Genomic DNA, 27,378 nt, shown 5'->3' with positions numbered 1-27,378 from the left:
CGTCTTCTTCATTTTCTGATATTTCTTTTTTAATTCGTCCAACTTCCATTGTAACTTTACATTCATTTAATGTTTCATTTTTTATAATTAATTCTGATGTATGTAACTTATTTTCAAATTTAATATTTTCTTCTTTGATTAAAAAATAATTATTTATATTATTAAATGAATTATTTGCCATTTTGTTAAGTTTTTATTAATTAATTTCACAAACATAAAATTGAAACTTTTTAATTAACACGTCAGGCTTCGTTCTGATCTTAGATCATATATATTTTTAAATAGATGAGCCCAGCGTATACTAAGTATGCAAAAATACAATATTCAAACAGCTGACGGAGAATCAGCTACATCACAACTGCACATAAAAATTTATTTTGTTTTAACGTTCAAACGAGTATAATAGTGTGTTAATTCTATGAAAAAAAATTTTTTAAATGGTAAAATGGTAATTTGTACAAAATATACTGTTTTAATTTTATTTAAAAGTGGTATAATCTTATTTTAAATACGCGCCAGGATATTATGTTGTATATTAAAACATGCGTATTATGACCATGCTTCGGTATTTATTATCCTTGTCAATCTACTTTGAGACGTGATTCTCTCTCTGTTAACAATTCCAGTAGTGTATTTTCAAAAGTTCTGATATTACCATAGAGATGAAATAAATTTATATAATCTCTTTGGTTATTTTAATAGATAAATATATATGTTACAGTCAAAACTCTTAACTAGTCCAATCTGCCTGGCAAAATCTCAAATCTTCGCGAGTATTTTCTGAATTTTTTTTTGTTTTTCTAGAATGTTTTCAAAACCAATAGTTGAAGTTAACTTAAAACAAATCAACACACTTTTTTTTTATAGTTTTGAAGAAAATGGACACCCAAGTTCTTTCCTAAGTTGCGTCCTCACGGGTAAATAGTAATGTTTACGAAAGAATGATTCAAATGAAATGTTCCTTATAAAAAATTTGAAGTTGGACTAATTGTAAGTCTAAATCAATTCTGAAAATTTAAATTAAAAAAAAAACAAGTGGAAATAAACAGTTGACTGAGTTAATTGTTGAAATACCATACATATACAGTGTTGATTACTCTATCACATTAAACATACATACATGTCACATACATAACTTATATCCCCATATAATACATACTATACAATTTACGCCTAATTTGCACCCTCACGGGTTAACAGTGATGTTAACGAAAAAATGTTTCAAACAAAAGTTGCTAAATTTTTTATAAAGAATAACTTTTACATTTAATCTTGTTGTATCTCTAACGGTTTACAAGATGGATACTTTTTCATTTGATTGAATGAGCAAAAAAATTCCATATTAAAATTGACATATCTCGGTCAATTTTAAAGCTAGAAAGTAGAAAAAAAACGCAAATGTGCACAAATATTTCAGTTCAAATACTATTTAATTAATTTTTTTTAATTTAATGCATAGTTTTATTGTAATTTGTAAAAATTGATTAACATACCCTCCCCCCTAAACAAAAATAATGGTAGACTTTTTTTACGCAGTGTTTACATCCTAATAAACCTAATAAGCAAACGTGGAAAATTTCAAAGATGCATTAATTTTTTCTTTATTACCATGATGTTTTATTTAATTTTATAGGACTATTTTCTCCTTATTATCGCATTAAAAAAACCAGACGATTTTTTTTTTTTTATATAAAAATCTCAGCCTAAATTATAAATCCCATTTCCATAAAAAGCATCTTTTAATGAGAAAAAGTGATGGGCAAATTAAAGTCGGATTAAATTTATGGTAAAAAAATTTTATTCTTTGGCTGTGTACAACATATACAACTGTAACAAAAAAATAGTATCATCTAAATTGAGCGCCGATGCATTTAGTTTTTTAATCGTTGTACCAATTTTTCCTAAAATATCTCTTTCAGCAGGTGTTATTAACTCCGATAACTAAAATTCAAAAAAATACAAATTTTAACAAATTATATAGCATAAGGTATCCCAAAATTAACGCAAAAATTGAATGCTACGCCCGTCATTTTTAAGGTTAAATGTTGGTAATGAAAAGCAAAGACAGCGTGCGAGCTGAGAGTTAAGCATTTTTAATAATGGAGGGCTACACGAAAAAACAACGTGTTTTCACTGTCGAGTAAGGTTCAAAAAATAATTAAGGTTTGGTAGCTCGCAATTTTCCTGCAAACTAAGTTGGAAATATTGATTTAGCTTCATCAAATAGCAATAATAATACATAAGAAGGATACCGCAAATGGGTCCCTAGCACCTTCATTAAACTTGGAGGAAACCTTTATTTAGGAAACCTCCATACCTGTTATTTGCACCTGCAGGGAGTCAAGTTAACAATATTTGGGCGCGAAACCATGCATCCATAAATCCTGGTGGAGAAGCTGTGAGTTTTCTACATGGCGTCTGGTCTCGGCAGAATCCTATATTGCTGCTTAAAATAACATGTCTTACCCGGAGACTCTTGGTCTTCGGATGATAGTTTGTTCTCAAGGAGGGTACAGGCGACCCCTTGGTCTAGGTGCTAGGGACCCATTTGCGATTTTCCTCTAATTATTATTAAACTTCTTGCGCTAATTTTGGAAAATCCTCTATTTCTTAATTACGGTCGATTTTTTTTTTAAACTTGCAACAATTTAAGGTAGTACGAGCGCCAAAGCAACTTTAGACTCGTGCTTGAAAATATTTGTACTTTATTTTCAACTTGGATGAATTTTGTTATAGTTTCATGAATGTAGACGAAAAATAAGAATAAAATTTTTCGATATCGGTCTTGGTTTACGAAATATCGATAGCTAAATAATTAAAGAAAATGTTCAATATTTTGAAAATTAATCCAGATATCGAAAAATTTTATTCTTACTTTTCATCTTATATCGTCAAGTTATAACATAACTCACCATCAAATTGAAAAAATATTTTTTTTTAAATTTGTGTCCCCACTACCGTGCTCATGCATCCTTAAATAGTCGGATACCACGGGTTTTTTGTTTTCAATAATTTATTAAGGTTTTAACTTTAATTTAAATAGTTTTTTTTTTTTTTAATTTCCACCGACTGATTTTGGAGAAATCTATGAAAACATTTAAATAATCAAGGCAACCCCCCTTAAATTTTCAGAATTGATTTAGACTTAGTTTAACTTCATATAAAAAAAATTCAAGGCTTTTATTCAAAATTGCTCTGGCGCTCGTACATAATTAAAAATAATAAGATGAAACTTACAATTTCCTCCAATTCATCTTCAGGAACTTTCGATTTTAAATCCAATTCGATAGCGTCCGCTCGATGTTTCTTATCGATAATCGGTTTATTAATTGTCACAAAATGTTTTCGTCGTACTTTTAAATTATACATACATTTATAGCTAATATCCAAAATCATTCGAGCAACTTGATCAAAATTTATATGAAATAATATAAATGTTTTAATTGGTCCCGAATTATTCGTTTGTACTTTACGTAATTCACGCATCTGTAATAAATTCTCTTCGAGCAGTAAATACGTTAAACGTTTCGCATCTTTAATTTGCATCATTGAAAGCTGTGGTATATGATCGGCTTCGATAAATTTTTTCGAACGTACTAAACGAAATATTCGTGCCGCATGTGAGCCATATTTTTCAGCGATTATATTTTCAACGGTGGCCCATGCCAGTTGTATGAATGTTTCTTTTAAATTAATCACATATTGACCGCCACCAGTTTCACCAATTTTCATTAGAAATTTACATGGATCATTTTCTGAAAAATTTCGATGCCAAATTTCAAAATTTTTGTTTGTGATTTTTTCGATTCTATCAATTTTTTTTATCGTTTAATCGCAAAAGAAACCAAATTTTAGACTCTTTAGACTTATTTAGAATAATTAGGACCCAAAAACAGATATTCAACTCGAAATTAGGCCCTTAACTCAAACAGGCACGTCTATAATCGGGAGTACAAGGGGTGTGTGGCAACCGGGTGCGGGGCTTTGAGGGCGCTAGCTTACCATGTTATACTTACTTATGCTTACAAAGACTGAAAAAAACAGGGATGAAAATACAAATTTGTATAAAAGTACGCCACAAGGAGGAAAGGTCGTAACAAGTTCCTTCACGAAGACAAAAAAAAAACCCGCTCCCTCATGCACGCACCCTGCCGCTCAATATGTTTAAGAAGACCCTGAACTCAAAAACTGTAGATACAATCGTTAATTGAATTCGACTTTTGTATTTTTAGGATCAAAAATACTCTAAATTTAAAAAACGACTAAAATCAAATTCAAGGGATGATCCCGGAGGAATTTCTTCAGTCAAAATCTCAGAAATTTGTTGTTCAATGGCATGATGGACCCAGAACTAAGCATATCCCCAAAAATTGGGAAACGTAATGAATAGTCGATATTTAATAACTCTGGCTCAAACAATTCGGTCATTAACAAACACTCTGATAGAAGCAACTCGTTGCCAAAACAACTCTGATCACAAAAATTCGGTATAAAAACAACATCCCCTTGCCCTTGCAGTACCCTGTGATTTCGTTCTCTCTCTGATCCACGGGTGTGTCATGCCTTTAATGGGGTCTCAAATGATTTTCCCAACCCAATGTCTGTATCCAAACTAAGAAACTTTTGCGGGAATTCTTTTTGTATTGAGTCGTTGTTTTACTGAGTAATTTAACCGGAGTTGTTTCGACCGAGTTATTTCGGTATATTATATTTTAAAACGAAAAAAAAACAATAATCTTACCAATTATAGTTAAGTATTGATCCAAATACAGCAATAAATTTGGATTTGTATTTTGATTTCGTAAAACATCCTTAATTTCACTGACCGGTATCGGATTCGAAATATCCGCCCATGGTTCCGTTCGTATATACATTAATTTCAATAAAATCGCCATTAATTCACCGCCATTTTCATCTGTACGTCGTTTAACGGCCGATATAAGTGTAGCATCACGGAAATCTTGATGAAATCGATCAAAATTTATCCGCCAATAAACATCCTTATCATTCGTATGTTCTTTTTTATTCTCAGCATTTGTTTCATTAAATATTTCCGATAATAGTTTAATATCAATCTCAGGCGCTAAATATAAATCACGCTCAGAGATTTTCAGTGTTGGTATTTTTTCATTATCCGAAATCGGGGAAGGTACACGCATTATGTATTGATTTGCGATAAATGTAAAAAACATATCACGTAATCGTGATAAATCGACAGTTTCTTCTTCATCGTTCTGCTGTTGTAATCGCTTTGCAATCGCTAAAATTGTATCCGATGCTCGAACAATACCATGACAGAGAATATTTTCGAGAGTTACTTCGGCTATGTTACCATATTTCTTTTTTATAATTGCAATATACCTAAAATTTTAACCCAAATTCAAATTATACCCCAAAAACAGTGACGGATTAACCATTAGGCGGATTAAAAGACAAAAATATAAATTTATATGAGAAGGGGTGCTGAGTTGTTTTACGAAGACTAAAAAATAAATTTTTGTGAAAAAGGCCACACAGAAGGGGGCGCAAAGTTGGTTTACGAAGACTAAAAGAAAAAAGGGAGAAACAAATTTTTATGAGAAGAGTCGACAAGTTGATTTACGAAGGTTAAAAATACAATTTTTTTTTGAAAAGGACTCCGCGCAAGAAGGCACCTAATTGTTTTACGACGACTGAAAGAAAAAGGATAAGAGGCAAATTTTTAAGAGAAAGACCGCGCACCAAGTTGATTTATGAAGACTAAAAAATAATTTTTTAAAGTGCGACGCACAAGGAGGCGCTCGGTTGATTTACGAAGACTAAAAGAAACAAGACACTGTCTGATTTTCACATCGTCTAGGGGCCCCAACAAATTGCCTTGTCTACTGTCAAAAAATCTAAGCTTGTCTTCTCTTTCATGGAAATTACTTTCTCGAAGTATGGGAAATATTTAATGTATCGTTCGTCCCGTTTTTAACGAAGCTGTCCCATTTTTTAATACCTCGTTCTAATGTCCCCTAGAAAAGTTTTGAGACGAAGAATTGTCTCCTTTCAAATTAAGTGATAACAATTGACGGATTTTAATTATATTTAATTTTTTTATGGGTGAAATTTAATGTATTTTTTTGATCGCGGCACATGAATGGGGGTCGCCGCTGTTGCCTCGGATTAAAATTGTGTTCGTAAGTTGAAGCACTAATTTTAGCCCGAAATTATAATCTTGGATTCTGATAGTTTAGGCAATAAGTAATAGGATAAGTAATAGATACACTGCGCATTAATGGGTGCCAAGCCACACGCGAGACCCCGCGAACAGATGATGACAATTTTCTTTAACTGCCTACGTACCCTAAAAATAACGGTCACGGTTAATATTTTAGCTTTTAGGCTCAAAATGCTTAATATACAGCATTTATACTTTCATTTTAAGCTCCCAATCATAAAAGAGGGGTGTTATACGTTTGACAGTCAGTCTGGGAACCGTAGATCCTAAGCGGATGAACCGATTTTTTTTGAAAGGTAATTAAATGGAGAGTATTTTCAGATATGTTTCCAGAAAATTGGATTAGTTTGGAGAGGGCTACAATTAAATAAACCGCATTTGTCGGGAGTTTTTTAAAATTTGTAAATTTCATAAACAAAAATAATTTGAAAGTTTCTAAAACGAACGTAAATTCCGTCTATTTTGTACTTACCTCGAATATCTCAATAAATGCAATAATTTTTCATGAATTAAATAATAATTGGCTGTACTAGGTGTTCGTCCTGGTTCAAAGTTAACAAGACCGTATTTAATTAAAAAACATAATGATATTTTCGTCTGGAAATAGAAATTATTTTAAAGTAGAAATGATTTATTTCATCAAGGATAAAGGAATACTATCATACTAACTTTTTCAATTGGTACACTCGTATTTTTGGATATTAAAGCTAAAGGATTTGGACCCCATGTGTACAAGAATGATCCAATTTTTTCAATTGTTTCACCAAAATATTCGGCTAAAATACAAGAAATTAATGTACCCAATTGTGTGGACATTTTTTTTATAGGTTATTTCTACAAAATAAACACGCCGCCACACAGATTCATGCCGGTCTACTTTCAGAGACGACTCTACTAAATTTAGATTGCTTACCATTAATTGATAAGCACGTAGACAGGGGTGGGGCTTTTAGAATTGCATCTTCAATCCCTAAAAACTATCAATGTGTAATGGTGTCCTAAAATTATTCAAAAAGTATTTTAGGTTTGAATTAAACGTTTGTCAAAATGTGGGAATGATTGCGGGCTTGTTGGCATAAAGGTGTGTTTTCATGCTGACGATTGGCGCTGAGTTTGAGTGTCAAATTAGGTTACGTGGACGGTTTAGTCTATTTTTCCAGCTAGATGGAACCTTAATTTGACGCTCCATCTGAATGAGTGCATCTTAAGCCTCATGATCTATAAAAATCCAACTTTGCTAAATCTCATGCTCCGAGTGATAAATTATAGTCTAGTCTCGCTGAATTAATCTTATTCTGAACTGGAGCTGTGAACCTTTGTCCTTTGTTGTTTTTATAAGACTTCTCCGACAACAAAAAGGTTTAGTATCACAGCTAGTAGATAGAAACGTCACGAAAAAGTTATTATCAAGACTGTTTAAGAAAATTTGTATCCAATTATTTTATTGTGTTCTTTTAGCAATATCAATTATAATTATCAGATACTTTTACCGTCGCTAATACCATGCGAGATATTTATCTAATAATAAAAAAAAAACTTATTTAAATCATTTTAATATGGTTTTAATTTTAAAATGATTTAGCTTTATATTTAAAGAACGTAATTTTAACTTGCCCAACAGAAATTTGGTTGCTTTACTAGCGCGAATCTATCGTTAATTAACCCAAACGGCTCTGAGATGCAAGATCTGTATATACTTCACCTCTTACTTATTTCAATAAGGAAAGAAATACTTGAAATCATCCAAAAATAAACTCTCGAAAACGTAGCCAGCTCTCATACCTCGTTGATTATTACAGTCAATATGATCATAACAATAATAAAGAGTAATTTTTGGGCATAAGCCTCCCTTAAAAATTTTCGCAGATTGTTATACTGATCCTTTCTCTTCTATGTTTTACTCCCTCAATTCCTTGTGTTGCTAAAATGTCCATACAGAACTTTTTAACGTCCATCGATCGTCTTATAATCTGGCAACGTGTTCTGCCCACATCCATTTCAAGCGTTTAATGCTAACAGTTTTATATTTTGTGATAGATGTATGTTTAGCATTGATCTTAAATTGTTTTAATACGGACCTGAATATTTTTTTGTTGTCAAGTTAAACCTAACTTCAAATGTCAAAAATATTCGTGAATTGCTATTTATTTACAAACTAATTACATAATAACAAACATGTCGAATTTAAAATTATTAAATATTTTAAGATCATCATCTTCTTGTCTACGAATGAGAAATGTAAGTAATTTGAATGTTTTTCAAATATAAGCATCCTCTTTTTGGATATTAATTAAATACACAATTTTTAGGATCAATTTTATCGAAATTGTTTACGACAAATTGTCACAACAAGCGTGAATTGTACTGATGACAGAATAATTGATCGTGACGATGATCCATCAATTATAATTCCTCCTTATATACCACGTTCTGATGAGCCTTTGGCAACAAAAAAGGCTAGGTTTGTATTCATTTTTATAATTAATTCGGCTTATCTTAAATTTATTATTGCATCCCTTGTCTATAAGTTAAATTAAATTTTCTATTTTTTTTTTTAGATTGCTGTATCAATCACGTAAAAGAGGAATGTTGGAAAATGGATTACTGTTGAGTACTTTTGCTGACAAGTACCTAAAATCAATGACCGAAGACCAGGTTATTGTTTACGATAAGTAAGTATTTAAGTTATGTAATATAGTCCCATCAAGTTAGATTTTACCTGTAGATTAAAAACTTTCATTTTCGCAGAAAAAAGAAATGGAGGTCTCGAAAAAATCAACGATTTTTCAAAAATTTTTGCCATTTACTCGTAAACTATGCAATTTAGAGAAAAAAGATCAGTCCAAAGTTATCGGACGTAAAATTTTCGATCGATTTGTGTATATAAACTTTGTTTTTCTTCCATATTTTCTGAAAAATCCACATCAATGTACAAATTCCGTGTTTTTTTTTTTTGTATACCTTTTTCTTTTTAATTTTTCTTAAAAACTGCATTTTAGGTTAAAAATACTTCCAACCGATCTGTATAGTTTAATTGTTCCCAAACCTTTGCATTTTCAGAAAAATTGATGTTTAAACAAATATATACAAGGCATACATACTTATATTTATTTTCCGCTCTCTGGTGGTGAAAATTAAAGACTGGAAAAAAAACTGTATTTACAAATCGATTGAAAATTTTACGTTCTACAACTTTTGTCTGGAGTGTTTTTTCCATAAAATGCATTTTTTTGAATAAATTCTAAAAAACAGCGGAAAATTTTATTTAAATATCGATTTTTCCGAAAATACTAAAGATTGAGAATAATCAAATTAAACAGATCGATTGAAAATTTTATGCTTAACAACTTTTATTCAAAGAATTTTGTTCCTAAAATGCACAATTTTTAAGTAAAATTTAAAAAACTACACAAAAACACGGAAAATTGTACATAGATATGGATTTTTCAGAAAATATGAAAGATAAGAAAAAGTTTTTTGTAAACAAATCCATCGGAAATTTTATGCCCGCTAAATTTGAACTGATCTAAAATGTCTAGTTTTCGAGTTGTCTTTCTTTTTTCTGCGCATATAAAAATTTTTATTCCAAAAAGCTAAACCTTGGCATAGGTGCCTTGGCATTGCTACCTCCAAAACTTCAATAAATTTCACCTAACTTGATGAGACTGATAATCTTATAGTAAGCTTACTTTCGTTTTTTTACTGAATTATCGTTTTTTTCATTTAAAGATTGATTAATCAACCATCGAACGATTGGGAAATATATTATTGGGCGACTGATGCAAAAGAGACACCAAAAGAATTTGAAAGTGAAATAATGAATTTATTAAAAGAGCATGTGAAAAGTTTTGCACAAATTTCCCCTAAAAGACAACCAGATCTTTCTTAGAAAACCAACAAATAATCTGTATAGAAAAAACAGATAATCTGTTATTAAAAATGTAAAATTTAGTAAAAAACAATAAAGCAGTATTTATTTGATTTTACGGAATATTTTCTTTCTTGAAATTGACCCAAATTAACCAAGTTTTTTAAAGAATTTTTTAATTAAAGAAAATTGATTCTCGATTAAGAAAATTGAGAAAATTTACTTAAAGAGAATGCCTCCACTTTACATCTACCTGCGCAAGAGCATATCTTGTTTAATTCCACTATGAGCTGGCTGACCTAATTAAAGGTTCATCTTGTTACAATCGCGGCGCAGAGATTTTAAAAATATTCTCGGATTATCATAAGAGTAATGATTGTCATACGAAATATGAACAATTTGAAGGATTAAGGGACCCGTAAAGTGTAAAGGAAATAAAAAAAAAAAGAACACAGAATGACATTTGATAACTTTCTTTCATTTTATCAAAAAAAAAAAGAACAAAGTAAAATATGAATAAAAACTTAATCCCTATCAACTTTAGTTTGTGTTGCACCAAGTCTAGACGGATCTTGACTTGGATAATGAACAGTAGTGGTCGCAGGTTTCGGTAGCGTACTTGGTGCTACGGATGAACTAGCGGCGGCTGCGGGTGCAACAAACTGTTCAGTTCCAGGCGGTACTGATGGTGGAGCTCCAATAGCAGCGGCCGACATAGCAGCTGCAGCTGGATTAAAGAAGAAAGACGGTGGAGGTCCAAATAAGTGCGGTACCATTAACGATGGCGGAGGCGGTACATTTGGTAATGGAATGTGACCTGGTTCTAAATTGAAGAAGTTATGCGATAATTCTGGTGGTGGTACGGGTAATGCTCCAGGTAATCCTGGTACCGGTTCAAGTGGTTCAAATGTTCCAATACCACCTTGAGCAATCATTCCCCCAGTGGCTTGTCTGCCTTGTGAACGGCCCCATTTGATTGCTAATCGTCGACCGCCGATTACAAGTTTGTTAAATGTTTTTTCGGCAGCTAATTCAGCGGCACTTCGTGTTGTGTATTGAATAAATGCACATTGTTGGCGTGGCACTAATGACACTGTCCGAATTTCTCCGTATTGATAAAAATAATCACTGTAACCAAGAAAAACAATCAATTAATGCTGTTTGAAAATTGGCGGATTAAAAGTTTTAGGATTCCTATACTCTAAATTTACAAGAGCTTACCGTAAATCTTGTTCGGTAAGATCTCCAACATTACCGATATACAAAGTTGTAATACTTTTATCCTCTGGCGGTGGTAATGCAGGTAACGCAGCCGCTCGCCTTAATAATTTATCCGCAACGGGATCATTGACACCATAATAACGATCACGTATATTTTGATCGGCTAACGGATCGTCAGGATCTGTTGGACGTTCATGTCGATAGGGGCATTCTTCACCACGTCGACATTCACCTTTCACCCAAAATGAACAAACATGAGGTCGATTACGTTTATAATAAGGCGTTGTACGTGCTAATCGCATTAACATATCATTTGTTGTTTCCGCTTTTCCACCCACAATTCCAGAAGCTGAATCATTTTTACTTAACTGCAAATTATAAAAATTGTTTTTAGTGGAGTCAAATTAGTCGAAATACCACTAGGTTTTGAGATTTTCTAGGAAAAATTACGAAACTTCAGTTAATTATACCACTACACAAATGTTTTTTAAGAAATTGACAGCAATCGATCAGGGAAATAGCTTCGGGTGAAATTTACCTAAAGGATAAATCTTATTATGAAAGGTTTTACTTTTTCAAGCTAGTTTTAATATATCAAATACTGCCATCTGTTGTATTTATTATGAACTAAAAGGCCACTGAATTCTGAACGCACCTAATTTTTATTCCAAATAATCACAAATAACTTTATGATTTGGATTTTGATAAAAATCGATATATAGAGTAACTTTGACCCAGTAATAGTAAAAACGGCGGTTAGTCGGGTATTTTTTATGGTATCGCCTGAAAATCCACACAAAACCTTATTACATTTTCGAGATTCTAAAATTTCCAACATTTGCGCCAATTGTTTGGCGTTTTATGGGTATAAAATTCTCCAAATTCAAAAAACATAAAACTTTACCTCATTATCCATATTTTGAATATAATATTCCTTATTGACATCACTACGAGGCAGATCATCCTTAATTTTGAGTGCTGCATCTCGTACTTGAATTGGTAAACCATATTCTAAATCTAATAAACATGTTTGACACACATTCTTCAGACGACTACATGTTTGACATATTTCAGTCTTTTTAAAACGCATACGAACACCTGGACACCAACGAAATACCGTAAAAGGTCGGGAACATATTTTACATTCTTTTCCATATTTTTCTTTCATCTAAAACACGAAAATTCTTAGTAAAAATGGTTTATAGAAAAAGGGATGGCGCGAACTTACCATACGTATATATGGATTATCTCCCAAACATGTTTGGCATAAAATTGGGAATTCCTGAAATATTCAAGGGTAATATTCATGACTTGTATATAAATTAGGTTATAGTTAATTTTTAACAGTAAACTTACAGCATCTTCCCAATTTTGTCGATTATATGTATTTGTAGTTTTTGAAGTCGCCATTACATGTTCTTATTTTAGAAAAATAAGACTAAAAACCTTGAAAATTTAATATTTTCGAAAAAAGAATGACAGCTAATCGTATACACTACAGCAAAAAGGATTTGTCAACTCGGACAAGACATAGAGAGCGAATATTAATTGGGTGCGTTCAGAAGTCACTAGCCTTTTAGTTCATAATAAATAAAACAGATGGCAGTATCTGATATGAAAACTGTAAATAGAACTATTCGCACCGGGTGTGAGCTTTATTGGAGGCGTTTCTATGGCAACGATACATTACTTTAATTATAGAATTGTATGGATGCATATATAATTGTATGGATTGTATTTATGACTTATATTGAAAATTTAATATTATTGTCTTACAAATTTAAATAAATAATTATGATAATTTACATTTAAAAAATAATATTTGTGTAATTTGATTTCTTATTTTCACAACAGCCTCCTTTAACGCCAACATTTTTACTGGAAGCGCTGGCATCGATTTTATTGTCCCTACCATGACTACGCACACAACGAATAGTGGTATCTTGTAAAGGTTTGTAATATTTTAGAGTGGTTTCAAAAATGAAATTTTTACGAAAATTTAAGAAAAAGATTATTGTAAGTAGAAAATGGTCGCGTTTCGTTTATTAGATAATTAACGCTCACACTGAGGTGGTATTCTGCTCAGTTGCCAAAATAAGATATTATAATATTTTTCTATACCTGTTCGAATTAGTAAGCAAACAGCCCACTTTATTCGTTCGTCGAAAGCTTTATTGTTTCAATCTAAAAATAACAAGCTCTTGTCACATTATTCTAATTGTATAATGATTGAATTTATATACCTGGTAAATATGTATAACGTCATTTTGTAAGATACTATTTGTTCTTTGATTACATGTCAAAGTACATAGTTCGTTAACTTTTACAGATGCAAACTAATCATTTAATTTTTTATAATAAAAACTAACATTTTTTTTTTCAAATCGTTTAAAGTTACTTTATTGAAAAAACCTTTATGTACCAGTATACGAAAAAAATTATTATAGGTATACAACTACAATTTGGTACATTTTCTCTGCCACTCTTTCAGGGAGGCAGTCATAAGTTGGATAAAGATACAAAAGAATATTTGGACCAAGCAATATCCTCCAAGAATCGTAGCCAATAGACTTTTTCATTTTAAAAAGTGATTACCTTTTGTTTCGGACAGTTTGTAAAAAAAACTAATGTGATAAAATGAATAATAAATATCTTATACTTTTGACCAACTTATTACTCTCTGTCTGAAACAATAATAAATCGTAATTAAAATGAAAAGGTCTATACCTTTCTCTATTCTGTAGTCCTCTGTAGCATAGGCATGGAAAAGGCATGGAAAACGATCAACTGGTCACAAATAGATTTGTCTCTCTTATTATAAATTGCTGCTTTTATTTACTGTACAGGTAGATAGGAACAGTCAGTCCTTTTTCCATGCCTATGATTTTTTGACTACTGCCCGAAACAAAAAGTAATCACTTTTTAAAAAGAAAAGGTCTATGAACAATGTACAATGTATATAGTTTATGAACTATGTACAATGTATATAGTTCATAGATACATTTGATGGATGCACTATGGACACTCTTAGATCATCTATTGCTAGATAGGCCCAACGTGTACCAAGCTTTGGTACCAAGTATGTACATTTTTGCATCACAGAGAAGATTAGCAAAAACAACAATAAAATATTTAAACAGCTGATAGAGAAACACAATAAAAGAGAATGGAATTCAATGCGCATGATCGTATTGACGGAAATTAGCTGATTCAATAGTTACTGTTTGTTTAATTAATTCTGTGTTCAAGTTCTAAGAAAATGGTTAAATATTGTTTTATTTGCAAAGAATATTTTTAAGTGGACATGTATTATAGGTTAGTAAACTTTAATTATTAAATAATATTTATTAAATGGCAATTATTATGTTGTAAATACGCTCCAAGATATTATATTGTATATTAAGACATGCGCATTAATAATCATGCTCTCGCATTTATTATTCTTCTCAATCTTCTTTGAGAGGTGGTTCTCACTCTGTTGTCAATTCTAGTGAGTATATTTTGAAAGCGAACACTACACATGGACACTCAACTTCATGTATCTAAATATATGTCAAAAAAAAAGATGGCATAAAAATATGACGCAGTGTCCATAGGATGTACCATAGAATTTTCAAAATTTTATTTCATACAGTTCATTGAAATGTAAAAGATGACTATTAGAAAGATGACATATGACAATTAAATAGAACGACATGATAATAATATTTTAAGTATGGATGTACGTATAGAAAAATATCATAAAGATAATGCATGTTTTTCTGCAATTCAAGCATTTATACCATGAACTTAGTTATTATCATCATCGTACCTAAGTTACTTAATTCGTTGTAAAACCACTTCTATAACTTACAATTCTTGGTGAACTTCTACAGAATATACCAATAGCTTATTATTCTAACTAACTGGAAAGTATATTGTTTTTTAGTTTGCAGAGAGGTTCACTAAAACTGTTACGTTTTTTAATCATTACGATACGATATAGACTGTCAGATAGTGACAGCAAAAAAATAAACAATTTCTTACAATCTGCGAATGATAGAATACATATTTACAATCACAAACGACAGAAAAATGTATTAAATAACATGTTTGTTTGAAAAAAAAAAACAGAGCAATTTTTTAAAGTCTGCCACTCACTTGAATAAAAGGCAAGGCTGTTCAATACACTAAAAATTTATTGGCAGACAAAAATTTATGTTAAAGTTAATATTTAATTATGCATATTAAATACGTTATGCATGTTATACCTTTTCTGTTGCTTATGGCTGTATATATGCTGCCTATCATTTGCGGAATTAAAAAAATTTGTTGCTTTTTTCTGTCACTATCTGACAGTCTATATCTATATTTTACATATTCTACACATAGTATAAACCTTTGAAAATATACTAATACTAGCGGGCCCGACAGACGTTGTCCTGTACACACGTCCCGCTCACTCGTCCCGCTCACGTCCCGCTACACTCATCCCGCTACACCCCAATTTAACTCCCATTCCCGCTCACGTCCCGCTACACTCATCCCGCTAAACCCCAATTTAACTCCCATTTATTGGACCGGCCTGAGCTTCGACCTTTGGCCTGGCCTTCGGCAGTGGAGCTCGCTGCGCTCGCATATGGCTCTAATAAATGCCGCTCACGTCCCGCTACACTCATCCCGCTAAACCCCAATTTAACTCCCATTTATTGGACCGGCCTGAGCTTCGACCTTTGGCCTGGCCTTCGGCAGTGGAGCTCGCTGCGCTCGCATATGGCTCTAATAAATGCCGCTCACGTCCCGCTACACTCATCCCGCTAAACCCCAATTTAACTCCCATTTATTGGACCGGCCTGAGCTTCGACCTTTGGCCTGGCCTTCGGCAGTGGAGCTCGCTGCGCTCGCATATGGCTCTAATAAATGCCGCTCACGTCCCGCTAAACCCCAATTTAACTCCCATTTATTGGACCGGCCTGAGCTTCGACCTTTGGCCTGGCCTTCGGCAGTGGAGCTCGCTGCGCTCGCATATGGCTCTAATAAATGCCTATTGACAATAAAAAATACATAGTACACATAGAGCTCGCTGCGCTCGCATATGGCTCTAAAAAATGCCTATTGACAATAAAAAATACATAGTACACATAGTAAGTTGTAATATAATGTGATATCATTTATATGCGCTCCCACCATTTAATGAAATTTCATTTTTTTGGTACGGAGCCCTCAAAAACAGTTGTACTGGACCAAATTGTAAATCTAAACCATTCTCCAATCCCCTTGAACTCACACAAAAAATTTCATCGAAATCGGTCCAGCCGTCTAGGAGGAGTTCAGTCACATACAAACACACACAAGAAATATATATATTAAGATGAATTGACAACAGAGTGAGAACTAATTCTCAAAGAAGATTGAGAGTGGTAATGTTAATAAATGCGAGAGCATGATTATTAATGCGCATGTATTAATATACAATATAGTATCCTGGCGCGTATTTACAACATAATAATTGCCATTAAATAAATATTATTTAATAATTAGCCTTTTTCCTCTGAAGATTAAAAAAATATCCTCTAGATGGCAGGATAAATTTGTACCCCGCTGGGGAATATTTTTTTAATCTTCAGAGGAAAAAGGCCTGGAATTATTAATTGTTGTATGTCCAGATTTAATGATAATATGATAATGTTTATAATTTGTCTTATGTATAATGCTTTAATTAGCCTTTTCACTCAGAAGATAAAAAAAGATACGCTAGATGGCAACACTAGGGGGGGGGGTGCAAATATATCCTGCCATCTAGAGGATCTTTTTTTTAACTTGTGAGACATGTCTACTTTTCAATATTCCTTGTAAATAAAACAATATCTAACCATTTTTTAGAACTTTAACACTGGTAATGTGTTTCTCTGTCAACTGTTTGGTTATTGAGTTGTTAATCTCCTCTGTGAAGCGAAATTGTACATACTTCATACACGTTGGGCCTATCTAGTAATACATGATCTAAGGTATAAATACGGTGTAATCGTTTGGTTAGATTATATTGGCTGTCCATGAAGGACACACTTAGGCTATGGAGCCCATTGTGATACCATATATGTGTTTTACCACCTTCCCGCTGATAATTTCATTTATCAGCTGCTCAATTTCAGAGGCTGAGTGCACCTCCTTCTTGCATACAATGCACTACACCAGCCCATCACAACTATTAATTAAATTAATTTTGTTGAGACGGCGGGAATCGAACTCGCTACCCTAAGCTTACCGTGGACGGAATTGGTTTCACCTTAACCAATTGAGCTAATAGGGCGACACGGTGTAATCGTAGTTTAATATTTATATGCAATAGTATTATTATTTATTATAAAGGCATGCAGATGGCATAAAAAAATGCAATGGTTGTATGTGTATAACATTTTTGGTAACCATCTTGTGAATAGTAGGAGTAATGATGAATAGAGTGGGGGTAAGAGTAAAGGAATGTTATGTCATGATTCTACCACGAAAAACACATATCAGTAATAATAATTGAGAGCTCTAATATTAATAACAAAGCACGTACCGATTTAAGGATTTATATAGCAACATATTACAAGATAGGTACAACCTTTTTTTTTGTTGTTGTTGTTTGTAGGATACTGAGAAGGACTAGGGATTGTAGGTCAAATATGGAATAAATGAAAATTGAATGTTTAATTATGTAGGTATGGCTAGGTTTTTTCTTCTAAATATCTTTTAATTTTCATCATTGATTTCATTTTGTTGTTTCAAACTTGAAAACGTTGTAGGAGTTTTAAACTTTACTGATTTCAATATACTATTCGTTGCTTGCAGAAACGTTCTTAGCGTCTTTAGTGAAAATATTTATAACTTCTTCTATCTATAATGTCTTCACACACTGTTTGTATTATTAATGTAATAACTTGCCTCTATTTTTAATTTTTTTTATGGATATAGGCAATATAATTACATAAATGATGAAGAAATAATTTATGGTAATTCAGAAACCTACAGTTATCGATGATAATAACTTTGCCTATATATATAACTTAATTAGACATTAATAGTAATAATAGACTATTATATACACAATTGCTTATTGAAAATCTATTGGGTGTAAAGAGGAAGAGCTTATGTTTTTAGATATAACTTAGCTATATTTCGATGCAAAAGTACTTCATAATCCTTAAACGGTTCATATAAATGCAGGCTTAATTAAATTTTTTAGTAAATATCTTATACTAGGTATTTAAATTTCTAGTTACATATTATTCAGACAACTTTTTCCCACAATTTTTTTAGATTATTAATGGTAAATGCTTTTCTCTCAAATTTACTTTTACCCTTTTCCTTTTTTTTCTTTTAATTATTTGAAATTAGAATTAAACGTTTTATTTATGAGAGTGGCTAGTAAAATTTATAAAAATCTTATATATTATTTCGGCAGTCAGTTTTTTTTCCTGCTCATGCAAGATCTTCCTTATTTCTTTATCAAATTCCATGAATTTCCCCTCATTTTCAAGCTTATCGTGGTGGCTTATGATGAAAAATACGAAAAAAACAGGCTAGAGAAATAATATTAAGATTTAATTTTGTTCATTATGTAATTTGTATTTCATATCTGTAATAAAATTGCCTATAAATAAAAATAAAGTAAATTATTCAGTCACACAGCCTGTTTTTTTACGTTGACATATGCTTGAAACGCGAAAAATAACTTTTATCGATAAAAATGCTTCAGGCGAAAAATGTTGGGTGTGTAGGCGCAAATCTTACGCAGACATTAAACCTGACCTAGGTTTTCAAGCTCAATGAAAAGCTCATTCTACTGAATAACTGGTAATCGATAAATGAACACTTTAAAATAGAAAGTTGTTATTTATTAAAAAAGTAACATTCTTTGTTCGAAACATTTTTTCACAAACCGTACAGTTTAGGCAAAAAACGGACTAGAAAGTTTTACCCAAAATTCTTTTTTCGTATCAAAATTGTGATTTCGTATAATTATTTCTACGAAATATAGACACTCTACAAAAAAAAAAAATTTCGAATAAATCCAATAAAAGTGGTTTGTTTTTCTATAAAGATCATTTTATTCAAATTGAATGAACAAATGCACAAAAAGCTAGATTTTTGCTGTCAATTACTGTCTAAACTATTCGGTTTAGAAAAAAAATGTTTCAAACAAAAATCTTTGCATCTTTATGAAAAACAACTTTCTAATTTAAAGAGCTCATCTAATGTTTATCAGTTATGAATCAGAGTTAGGTTTTAATGAAACCTGAAAACTGGAAAGATCAAATTCGATTTCAGCCATTATTTTTTGTAGGATCATTTAAGACAGTAAAAAAAAATCCATAAATTAAAAAAATTACATAAATATTTTCTTTATTTCAAATATTAATGTTTACATTATAAAATATAAAAAATAATTATTTTCATTCATAATTCCACAAAATAAATTCTTACAAAATATATTTTGTAAAAAAAAAAAATATAATAAGGGCTTATGTACGGAAGCCTGAATGGCTCACAATCAATTTATGAGAATTTATAATACTACCAAGTATAAAACCAACTTTTAAAAAAATCACTAATCCACTTTCAACAAGTGTACTTGTAACTTGTGGCATTTGGAAACGAACCTTTTAGAAGATGTCAGTCGGTGATGATTATCCTTTAATTAGACACTACCGAAACTGTCTGAAATTATTAATAATTATATGTCCGGATTTAATAATAATAATGGTAATGTTTATAATTTGTCTTATGTAGTTAGTTCAAAATTTTCTTTAGTATTATTTAAAAAATATAATGTTTTAATTGTTGATGTTTTTCTTTTGCATCTCAACATTTCTAATTTCTAACCTTTAAAAGTATTATTAAATGTTTATTTTGACGTTATAATTAGAAATCTGCACATGACAAAATACCGACATCTTCAAAAAGGTTCGTTTCCATAATTCCACAAGTCACAAGTGCATTTGTTGAAAATGAACTAGTGGCTTTATAAACGCTAGTTTTATACTTGTGGGTAGTACACATTTAAAAAATAAACTAGTGTAGCGCCACTTTCTCATAAATTGCTTGTGAGCCATTCAGGTTTCCGTACTTGCAATCTTATTGGAAAGTCTGTTTGCATCTTAATTCAAAGAGAGGTGATTAAAATAATTTATCTACCCCCTTTGGTCTAACCTAAACATTCCGTGCTTTCTCAGTAGTATTGACTCCTGTTCACTAGATGCCACTTGTGTCCTCATATATAACATTCTCTTCTATCTAATAAATTTACTGGATAAAAGACCATTAAAAACTTTAAACGATAAGAAAATATCAATTTGGTAATTTAATCCCAATAAATATTAGAAAGTCAATCGAATTTTATCACGAAATTTCTTATATCGAAAATATTTTCGAAAAATTATTTATGCTAGGATGATAAACAACCACAAGTCACATAATAAACGAAACCTCGATCTTTTTCGAATCCAGCCGATGCTTCTGCTTCTTTTGCTTTTGCTTTCGCTGTGGCTGATGAATTCATTGAATTTGTTGTATTATTTGGTTGTTTTTCAATAATTTTTGGTTTTTCATCTTTCGGCTTCTCATCTTTTGCTGGTTTTTGTATTTTTGTCTTTTTCTTTGATTTTCGATCTTCCTATATAAATGAAAAAAAAATTTTAGTAGAAAATTATTGAAAAAAATTATTGTTGTTGATCTCGATTTACCATGTCATTCAATTTACGTTTACTTTTGTTAGTGCAATTAAGTAAGGACTTTTTTTTACATTGAAGACGAAGGTTTGTGCTTTATTTATTAGTATTTATTGTTAATGTTTCTATTATTATAATTAAATATTTTTGATTCATATTTACTGTTAAAAAAGTAACTTTTTTTCATTACATTTATCAAACTCAAAGCTTTTTGTTTATGTGCCTCTTTTTGCCCCGTAAAATTTTTTGTAACAGGGCAAAGTTTCAATATTCTATAACATGTTTATGAAAAAAAATCTTGCGCGAACTTGCGCCTTTTCTTTTAAGACTAAGATAAGGATAGAGATTAAGATAACTTGAGTAAAAAGTCAAAAAAAGGAGCAAGCAGTTTTCCGGTGAAAATTTGCAACTTATAATTCCAAAATCACCTTACGTGGAAACAAAAGCAAGCATAAATTAAAAAAAAAGTGACTCAAAAGTTAAAAAAAATTAAAAAAATTGAAGAAGAAAATGAAATATTTGGGTTTAAAGGCGAATATGATGAAGACAAATATGACTAAAAAAAATTTTTTTTTATTATTACCGGATAAAAGGTACTTTTGCATCTAAATATAGTCTTTTGAATAAATTTTGAGAAAAATTTAATTTTTAATTTTTAATTATAAATCTAAATTATATTAAAACTATTACCATCCTAAAATGATTTAAGTAAGTTTCTTCTTTAAATTAATAGAACTAGCTCGACTCGTGCGAAATGGCCCAAAATATAAAAATAAACTTACATCAATAAGTTCTCCAATTTTGTATTTTTTCAGCATACGATCAGCATCTCCACTATGTCCAAAATCATTGTATGCTTTGGTTGCGTCCTTTCCCGCCCATTCAGTAATTAAGTCACCACCTCCGGGATGCTAAATTCAAAAATATTTTTAAATTACATATAATGAATTGGAATTCTGAAAAACTTGTATAATTTTCAGACAATCTTTAGAAAAAATTTAATTGTTAAAAGTCTTGATTTTTTTTATATGAAGTTGGACTAAGTCTCAATCAATTCTGAAAATTTTAGGGAGAGGGTAGGATGTACGATTATTTAAATAAATAAATGACTTTAAAAGTAGATATATTTAAAATTGGTCTTATGGGAAAACGGTAGATGGATGATATGTTTTCATAGATTTCTCAAAAGCTAGTCGGTAGAAATTAAAAAAAAAAACTATCTAAATTAATTTTAAAACCTTCATGAATTATTGAAAACAAAAAAAAATCCGTTGTGTCCGACTAATTAAGGGTGCATGGCCACGGTAGTACGGTAGTGGGGACACAAGTCTAAAAAAAGATATATATTTTCAATTTTGATGGTGAATTATGTAATAACTTGACAATAAAAGTCGAAAAGTAAGCATAAAATTATTTGATATTTGGAGTAATTTTCAAAATATCGAAAATTGAAAATTTTGTTTAATTATTTAGCTTTCAATATTTCGAAAACCAAGGTAGATATCGAACAGTTTTATACCATGTATGTATGAAATATACATAGTATATTAAGTTTAGTCCCAAGTTTGTAACGCTTAAAAATAATGATACTAGGAAAAAAATTTTGTCATAGGTGTTCTTAAAATCACCTAATTAGTCCATTTCCGGTTGTCCGTCCGTCCGTCTGTGGACACGATAACTCAAAAACGAAAAAAGATATCGAGCTGAAATTTTTACAGCGCACTCAAGACGTAAAAAGTGAGGTCAAGTTCGTAAATGAGCATCATAGGTCAATTGGGTCCGTAGGACCCATCTTGTAAATCGTTAGAGATAGAACAAAAGTTTAAATGTAAAAAATGTTCCTTATCAAAAATTAAACAACTTTTGTTAGAAACATTTTTTCGTAAACATCACTGTTTACCCGTTAGGGCGCCAATTAGGCGGGAATTTTATAATATGTACTATACTTGATTATCAGTTATGTATGTGTCACATGTTTGTATGTGTTATGTGATAAAGAAATCAACACTGACTATGCATGGTATGTTAACAATTAACTCAGTCAATTGTTTTTTTCACTTGTTATTATTATTTTCTATATTTCTGAACAAAAACAAAATTCATCATTAAAGTTGAAAATAATTAGTAATTTCAAACACAAGTCTAAAATTACGTTGACGCTCGTACTTCCTTAATAAAAATTTCTCAAAATTTTAAGTTAAAGTGGTGCGGCTTTCAAGTAACTAGTCAACTAGTCAACTAGGCAATTTGTATGATGTAAATGTAAAAAAATGTTCTAAAAATATCGAAAATGCCTCAAAAACCAAAGTTTTTTTATGTTTCCTTTTTGGAAAGCACCGAAAGGTAATATTTTTTTGACATAAACAGAATCTGCGGTAAATTTTCTTCATGATAAAATTTTTTTGAAGTTCAATCACTGATTAAATTTTGTACAATTAACATTATTGTGAGTTCTTTCGTAAGGTACTGTGTTTAAATTCACAATTTTAAAATGAAATAATTAGAAATTTTGTCCCGCAAGAGGCCCCAAAACTGTGTTTATCAACGTACTTTGAATCATTTACTGCAAAAAAAAAATGTACATTCACCGTACTTGCTTAAACAACCGAACCACTTTAATCATCAAAATTTTTAGTTTATAAGGGTGTTTTTTGTTTTCTATAGCGTCTCTACAATTTTAACGACTGTTGTTTGGTAAACTTACATCGTCTAAATATGGTGTAACATTATAAACCATATCCTTAATAATAATCCAAATTTCAGATCCATTTTCACCATTATGTTCAGCAACCTCTTTCAATGAGTATAATTTCACATCACTCACGGTCATTTTTCAAAATTTTTCTTCACTACAATGATATTCAAATTCCCTCACAAAATAGTAGTTCAATTTTTTTTCCCAAATTAAAATTGCATCTCTATATATATACATATTGAAATACTTCACAATGATGAAGTGTGCTTTTATTACCAGATTAGGTAATAGTCTGGTCGCGGAAAGCTCAAATTGGTGAAATATAGAGATAATGGTCGTAAAAAATAAAAACACGTGTGATGATAGCTCATGGATTTGGAATGATGTCTAGAAAAATGTTCTAGAAGCCAGTGGCGTAGCGAGGGAGGGGCAAGCAGGTTTATCATACCCCGAGCGTTACTCACAAACGGCGCCAAATGATTCGAAAAGCAAAAAATTGCTGAATATATGAATGTCAGTGTAATATGATAAATGTGAATTCGTAAATAAAAAGGAAAAAGGTACACTAATAGTCTAAATCAAACTGTAATAATATACGTCTTTTCTACTGGCAGGGTTGATTAGACCTGTGTCTGTCAACACTTCCTTATGGTATCTACGCTGCGTGGTTACATAAATTATCTTCTTTCTTCATTTGTCCGATAAAATAAAATGTTAGATATGATCGTGAATCATTAGCGACTGAACAAGCCGAATTTCGAGCCAAGCTCTGTGAAGAGGCAATAGAAAAAAACGAAGTCTCTTCGTGAAAAATGGGTTATTGATACAGGAATACGTGTAAGAAGACGCCGCAAAATGCTCGGATAATTGGCTAGAGATAAATCTATTATTTATATCTAGCCAATTTTCCGATTTTTGTCAACTACAGTTTTGTTTTCTCAACTACATTTTTTGCCTCAAATTTAAAGTCTAGCTTGAACCAATGACTTTATTTATTTTACTTTATTTATTTATTAATTTGCGAGTGTATTTTACATGTAGTATTATATGTTTTTCGAATGGGAGGAGCGGGTCGCTTAAAAGGTATTTTGACTCGGGCGCGAGTTAAGCTCGCTACCGGCCTACATCCTTGGTCCAGGGCTGATTATCTCTATATTTCACCGATAGAGAACTTGCCGACTAGACTATAAGTGAAATAATGTGATAATGAGTGTACGTGATTAAGATTAATCAATTTTTAAGTGTTTGAAATTATTATCGGATATACTTTTTACAATTTTTTTTTGCTATTTCAAAATTGTTCTGGTATTTCTAGAATTTTATATCAGCAACACGCGTACAAAGATAACATATTGTTTTTATATGGTTATTTTAATCTTAACAAAGCATAGGAACTTTTTAAAAAAAAATTAATTGATGTATGGGTGATTTTTAGGACTCGTTGTATCAAAATGTTTTTTCGACCGAAAATTTATTTGAGGCAGGCCCGTGCGTAGGAATTATCTAAGGGAGGGGTTAAAACTTTTGTTCGCCATACTAGGCCATAAAGTCAATAAAAACAAGAAATTCTTTTTTCAAATAAGAGAACATTTAATTAGGTCAAAATGCGATATTCAGTCACTGTTTTTCAATAAGTTAATTCTGAGAAGTACAGGCAAAAATGCGATGTATATTGAGCGAGGACTAAACCGATTAGCTGATCTTCAGACATTGTCGATCTAAGGTATGTTTTAAGACGACGCAAGGTTGAAAAGGAGCGTTCATTTGTCACTGTTGTCACAGGCAAAACTTCGAGTGTATTTTCGACACCCCGCCCGGCAATGCGTTTTGCCAAAGTTGTATTTCGTCGATCCTGATATCATGGAAATCATCGTGCAAAATTGGATTTTCTAGTTAAAAAATGGAGTAAGGGTTTTCATCAAAATTTTCTATTTTATTGAGAAACAGGCAAGTTACATTTGATAAAATATAGCGATGATTCAAAATTCGATCTATAGATAATCATTAATTGAACCTTGGCTGCCGCACTTCTATATAGTGTTCATCGCAAATGTCGCTTATGGTTTTGACAATTTCCTGAACTCTTCTCCAACTTTTCCTCTTCTTGCAATCAAAGTATCAGGATTTCTGTTTGAAGTACTCGACTCAAAGACAAAGTCAAAGGATGTATCGAGCTCAAAATATGCAAAATTACATGAACGCTTTAATTTAGAAAGTTGTTCTTATTAAATAAACATTTTTTTGTAAACCAAATAGTTTGGACAATCTAGCTTTTTGTGCGTTTTTTTCATTCAATTTGAACTAAAATGGTCTTTATAGAAAAACGAATCACTTTTATTGGATTTATTGGAAAAATTTTTTCGAAGAATTTCGCAGAAACAACTATACGAAATACCAATTTTGATAAGAAAAAACAATATTGGGCAAAACTTTCTAGTACGTTTTTTGCCTAAGCTGTAGGGTTTATGAAAAAATGTTTCGAACAAAGAATGTCTGCAGTAGAATGAGCTTTTCAATGAGCTTGAAAACCTTGGCCCAGTTTAATGTCTGCGTCAAAACAAATAATTGACTGAGATAACTGTCGAAATACCATGCATAGACAATATTGATTACTCTATCACATTACACATACATACATGTCACACATACATAACTGATATTCCCATATAATACATACTATAAAATTTAGGCCTAATTTACGCCCTCACGGGTAAACAGTGATGATTACGAAAAAATGTATCAAACAAAAGTTGTTTTGTTTTTTATAAGAAACATTTTTTACATTTAAATTTTTGTTCTATCTCCTACGGTTTACAAGATGAATCCAAGACCCAATTCAAGAAGGCTCCAAAACCGCAGAAGGTGTAGGCGAGGGGTTTTGCGGCCCAAGAAGGGCAAATGACACATCCATCAAGTTGGACAGTTACAATACTGTATTCCAGGCAGAGCTGGTAGCCATCATGAGATGTGCTGACCACCTCCAATTGGCCAATTTGAAGGATGATGTGATTAGTATCTGCACAGACAGTCAAGCAGCACTTAAAGCGCTGATAGTGTCAGCGCTTTGAGTGCTGCTGGATTTTTTGTTTGGTTTGAAAGGTAATTTAATGGGGATGTTCTTAGCTATGTTTGAAGTGCGAGTTTAGGGTTACATATCCGGAACAACAAAAAAATAGGCGATGATCCTCAAAATCGGTTCAGTTTGGAGAAGGCTCTAAGGAAAAAGGTAATTTAATGGAGAATAATACGTTTCAAATGCGAGTTTATGGTTCTGTATTCGAAAAATTTATCGGGGGTTTTTTAAATTTTGTAAATTTTACTTGTAGACATGACTTGTAGCTCATACTGTGTACATCTGACAAAATATTTTAGAATTAAAATATAATTTTTTATCAAATATTGACGTATGATAATATTTTGTATATTATTATTATTATTATTAATCGATGACAAATTTTCTAATCTTTGAACATAATCAATTGTTTTAAGGTGTAAAGAACATACCTGACTTGACCATTTATTGCGTTTTTAATGATTTATATAACGAAATAGATAGGAAAATATAAATTCTAAATTTGGAAATTACTAATACAATGACAATCAATAAAAAAAATTCGTAGCGTAGAAGCTTCGTTAGCTAAGCGAAATCCCTCTTAATAGATAGAAAAAATACACATTTTACTTAAAAAAAATTCTATGT

At 31.3% G+C, this 27,378-nt stretch overlaps 4 protein-coding genes across 4 annotated transcripts; 1 reads left to right on the top strand and 3 right to left on the bottom strand.

The window, feature by feature from the left end:
• Nucleotides 1-1,790: 1,790 nt before the first annotated feature.
• On the bottom strand, nt 1,791-7,074 carry LOC123291759 (DNA-directed RNA polymerase III subunit RPC3). Its single transcript, XM_044872167.1, has 5 exons — nt 6,872-7,074; nt 6,675-6,799; nt 4,742-5,361; nt 3,238-3,755; nt 1,791-1,941 (listed from the first exon to the last, which is right to left on the bottom strand). Exons 1-5 carry the CDS (start codon nt 7,016-7,018, stop codon nt 1,798-1,800), a joined length of 1,554 nt encoding a protein of 517 aa, XP_044728102.1. The 5' UTR covers nt 7,019-7,074; the 3' UTR covers nt 1,791-1,797.
• Nucleotides 7,075-8,303: 1,229 nt separating this feature from the next.
• Nucleotides 8,304-10,131, top strand: LOC123291790 (succinate dehydrogenase assembly factor 2-A, mitochondrial-like). Its single transcript, XM_044872211.1, has 4 exons — nt 8,304-8,440; nt 8,512-8,663; nt 8,761-8,874; nt 9,932-10,131. Exons 1-4 carry the CDS (start codon nt 8,378-8,380, stop codon nt 10,089-10,091), a joined length of 489 nt encoding a protein of 162 aa, XP_044728146.1. The 5' UTR covers nt 8,304-8,377; the 3' UTR covers nt 10,092-10,131.
• A 435-nt stretch (nt 10,132-10,566) lies between these two features.
• On the bottom strand, nt 10,567-12,817 carry LOC123291770 (pre-mRNA-splicing factor RBM22). The gene is made up of 5 exons (XM_044872183.1): nt 12,648-12,817; nt 12,520-12,573; nt 12,196-12,459; nt 11,292-11,659; nt 10,567-11,198 (listed from the first exon to the last, which is right to left on the bottom strand). Exons 1-5 carry the CDS (start codon nt 12,699-12,701, stop codon nt 10,595-10,597), a joined length of 1,344 nt encoding a protein of 447 aa, XP_044728118.1. The 5' UTR covers nt 12,702-12,817; the 3' UTR covers nt 10,567-10,594.
• Nucleotides 12,818-20,208: 7,391 nt separating this feature from the next.
• On the bottom strand, nt 20,209-23,887 carry LOC123291791 (cytochrome b5-like). Its single transcript, XM_044872212.1, has 3 exons — nt 23,688-23,887; nt 21,766-21,894; nt 20,209-20,928 (listed from the first exon to the last, which is right to left on the bottom strand). Exons 1-3 carry the CDS (start codon nt 23,811-23,813, stop codon nt 20,701-20,703), a joined length of 483 nt encoding a protein of 160 aa, XP_044728147.1. The 5' UTR covers nt 23,814-23,887; the 3' UTR covers nt 20,209-20,700.
• Between the last annotated feature and the right edge of the window lie 3,491 nt (nt 23,888-27,378).

This window comes from Chrysoperla carnea, chromosome 2 (assembly GCF_905475395.1).
Source record: "Chrysoperla carnea chromosome 2, inChrCarn1.1, whole genome shotgun sequence".
Taxonomy (NCBI): domain Eukaryota; kingdom Metazoa; phylum Arthropoda; class Insecta; order Neuroptera; family Chrysopidae; genus Chrysoperla; species Chrysoperla carnea.
This window is presented reverse-complemented; position numbering and strand designations above follow the sequence as displayed.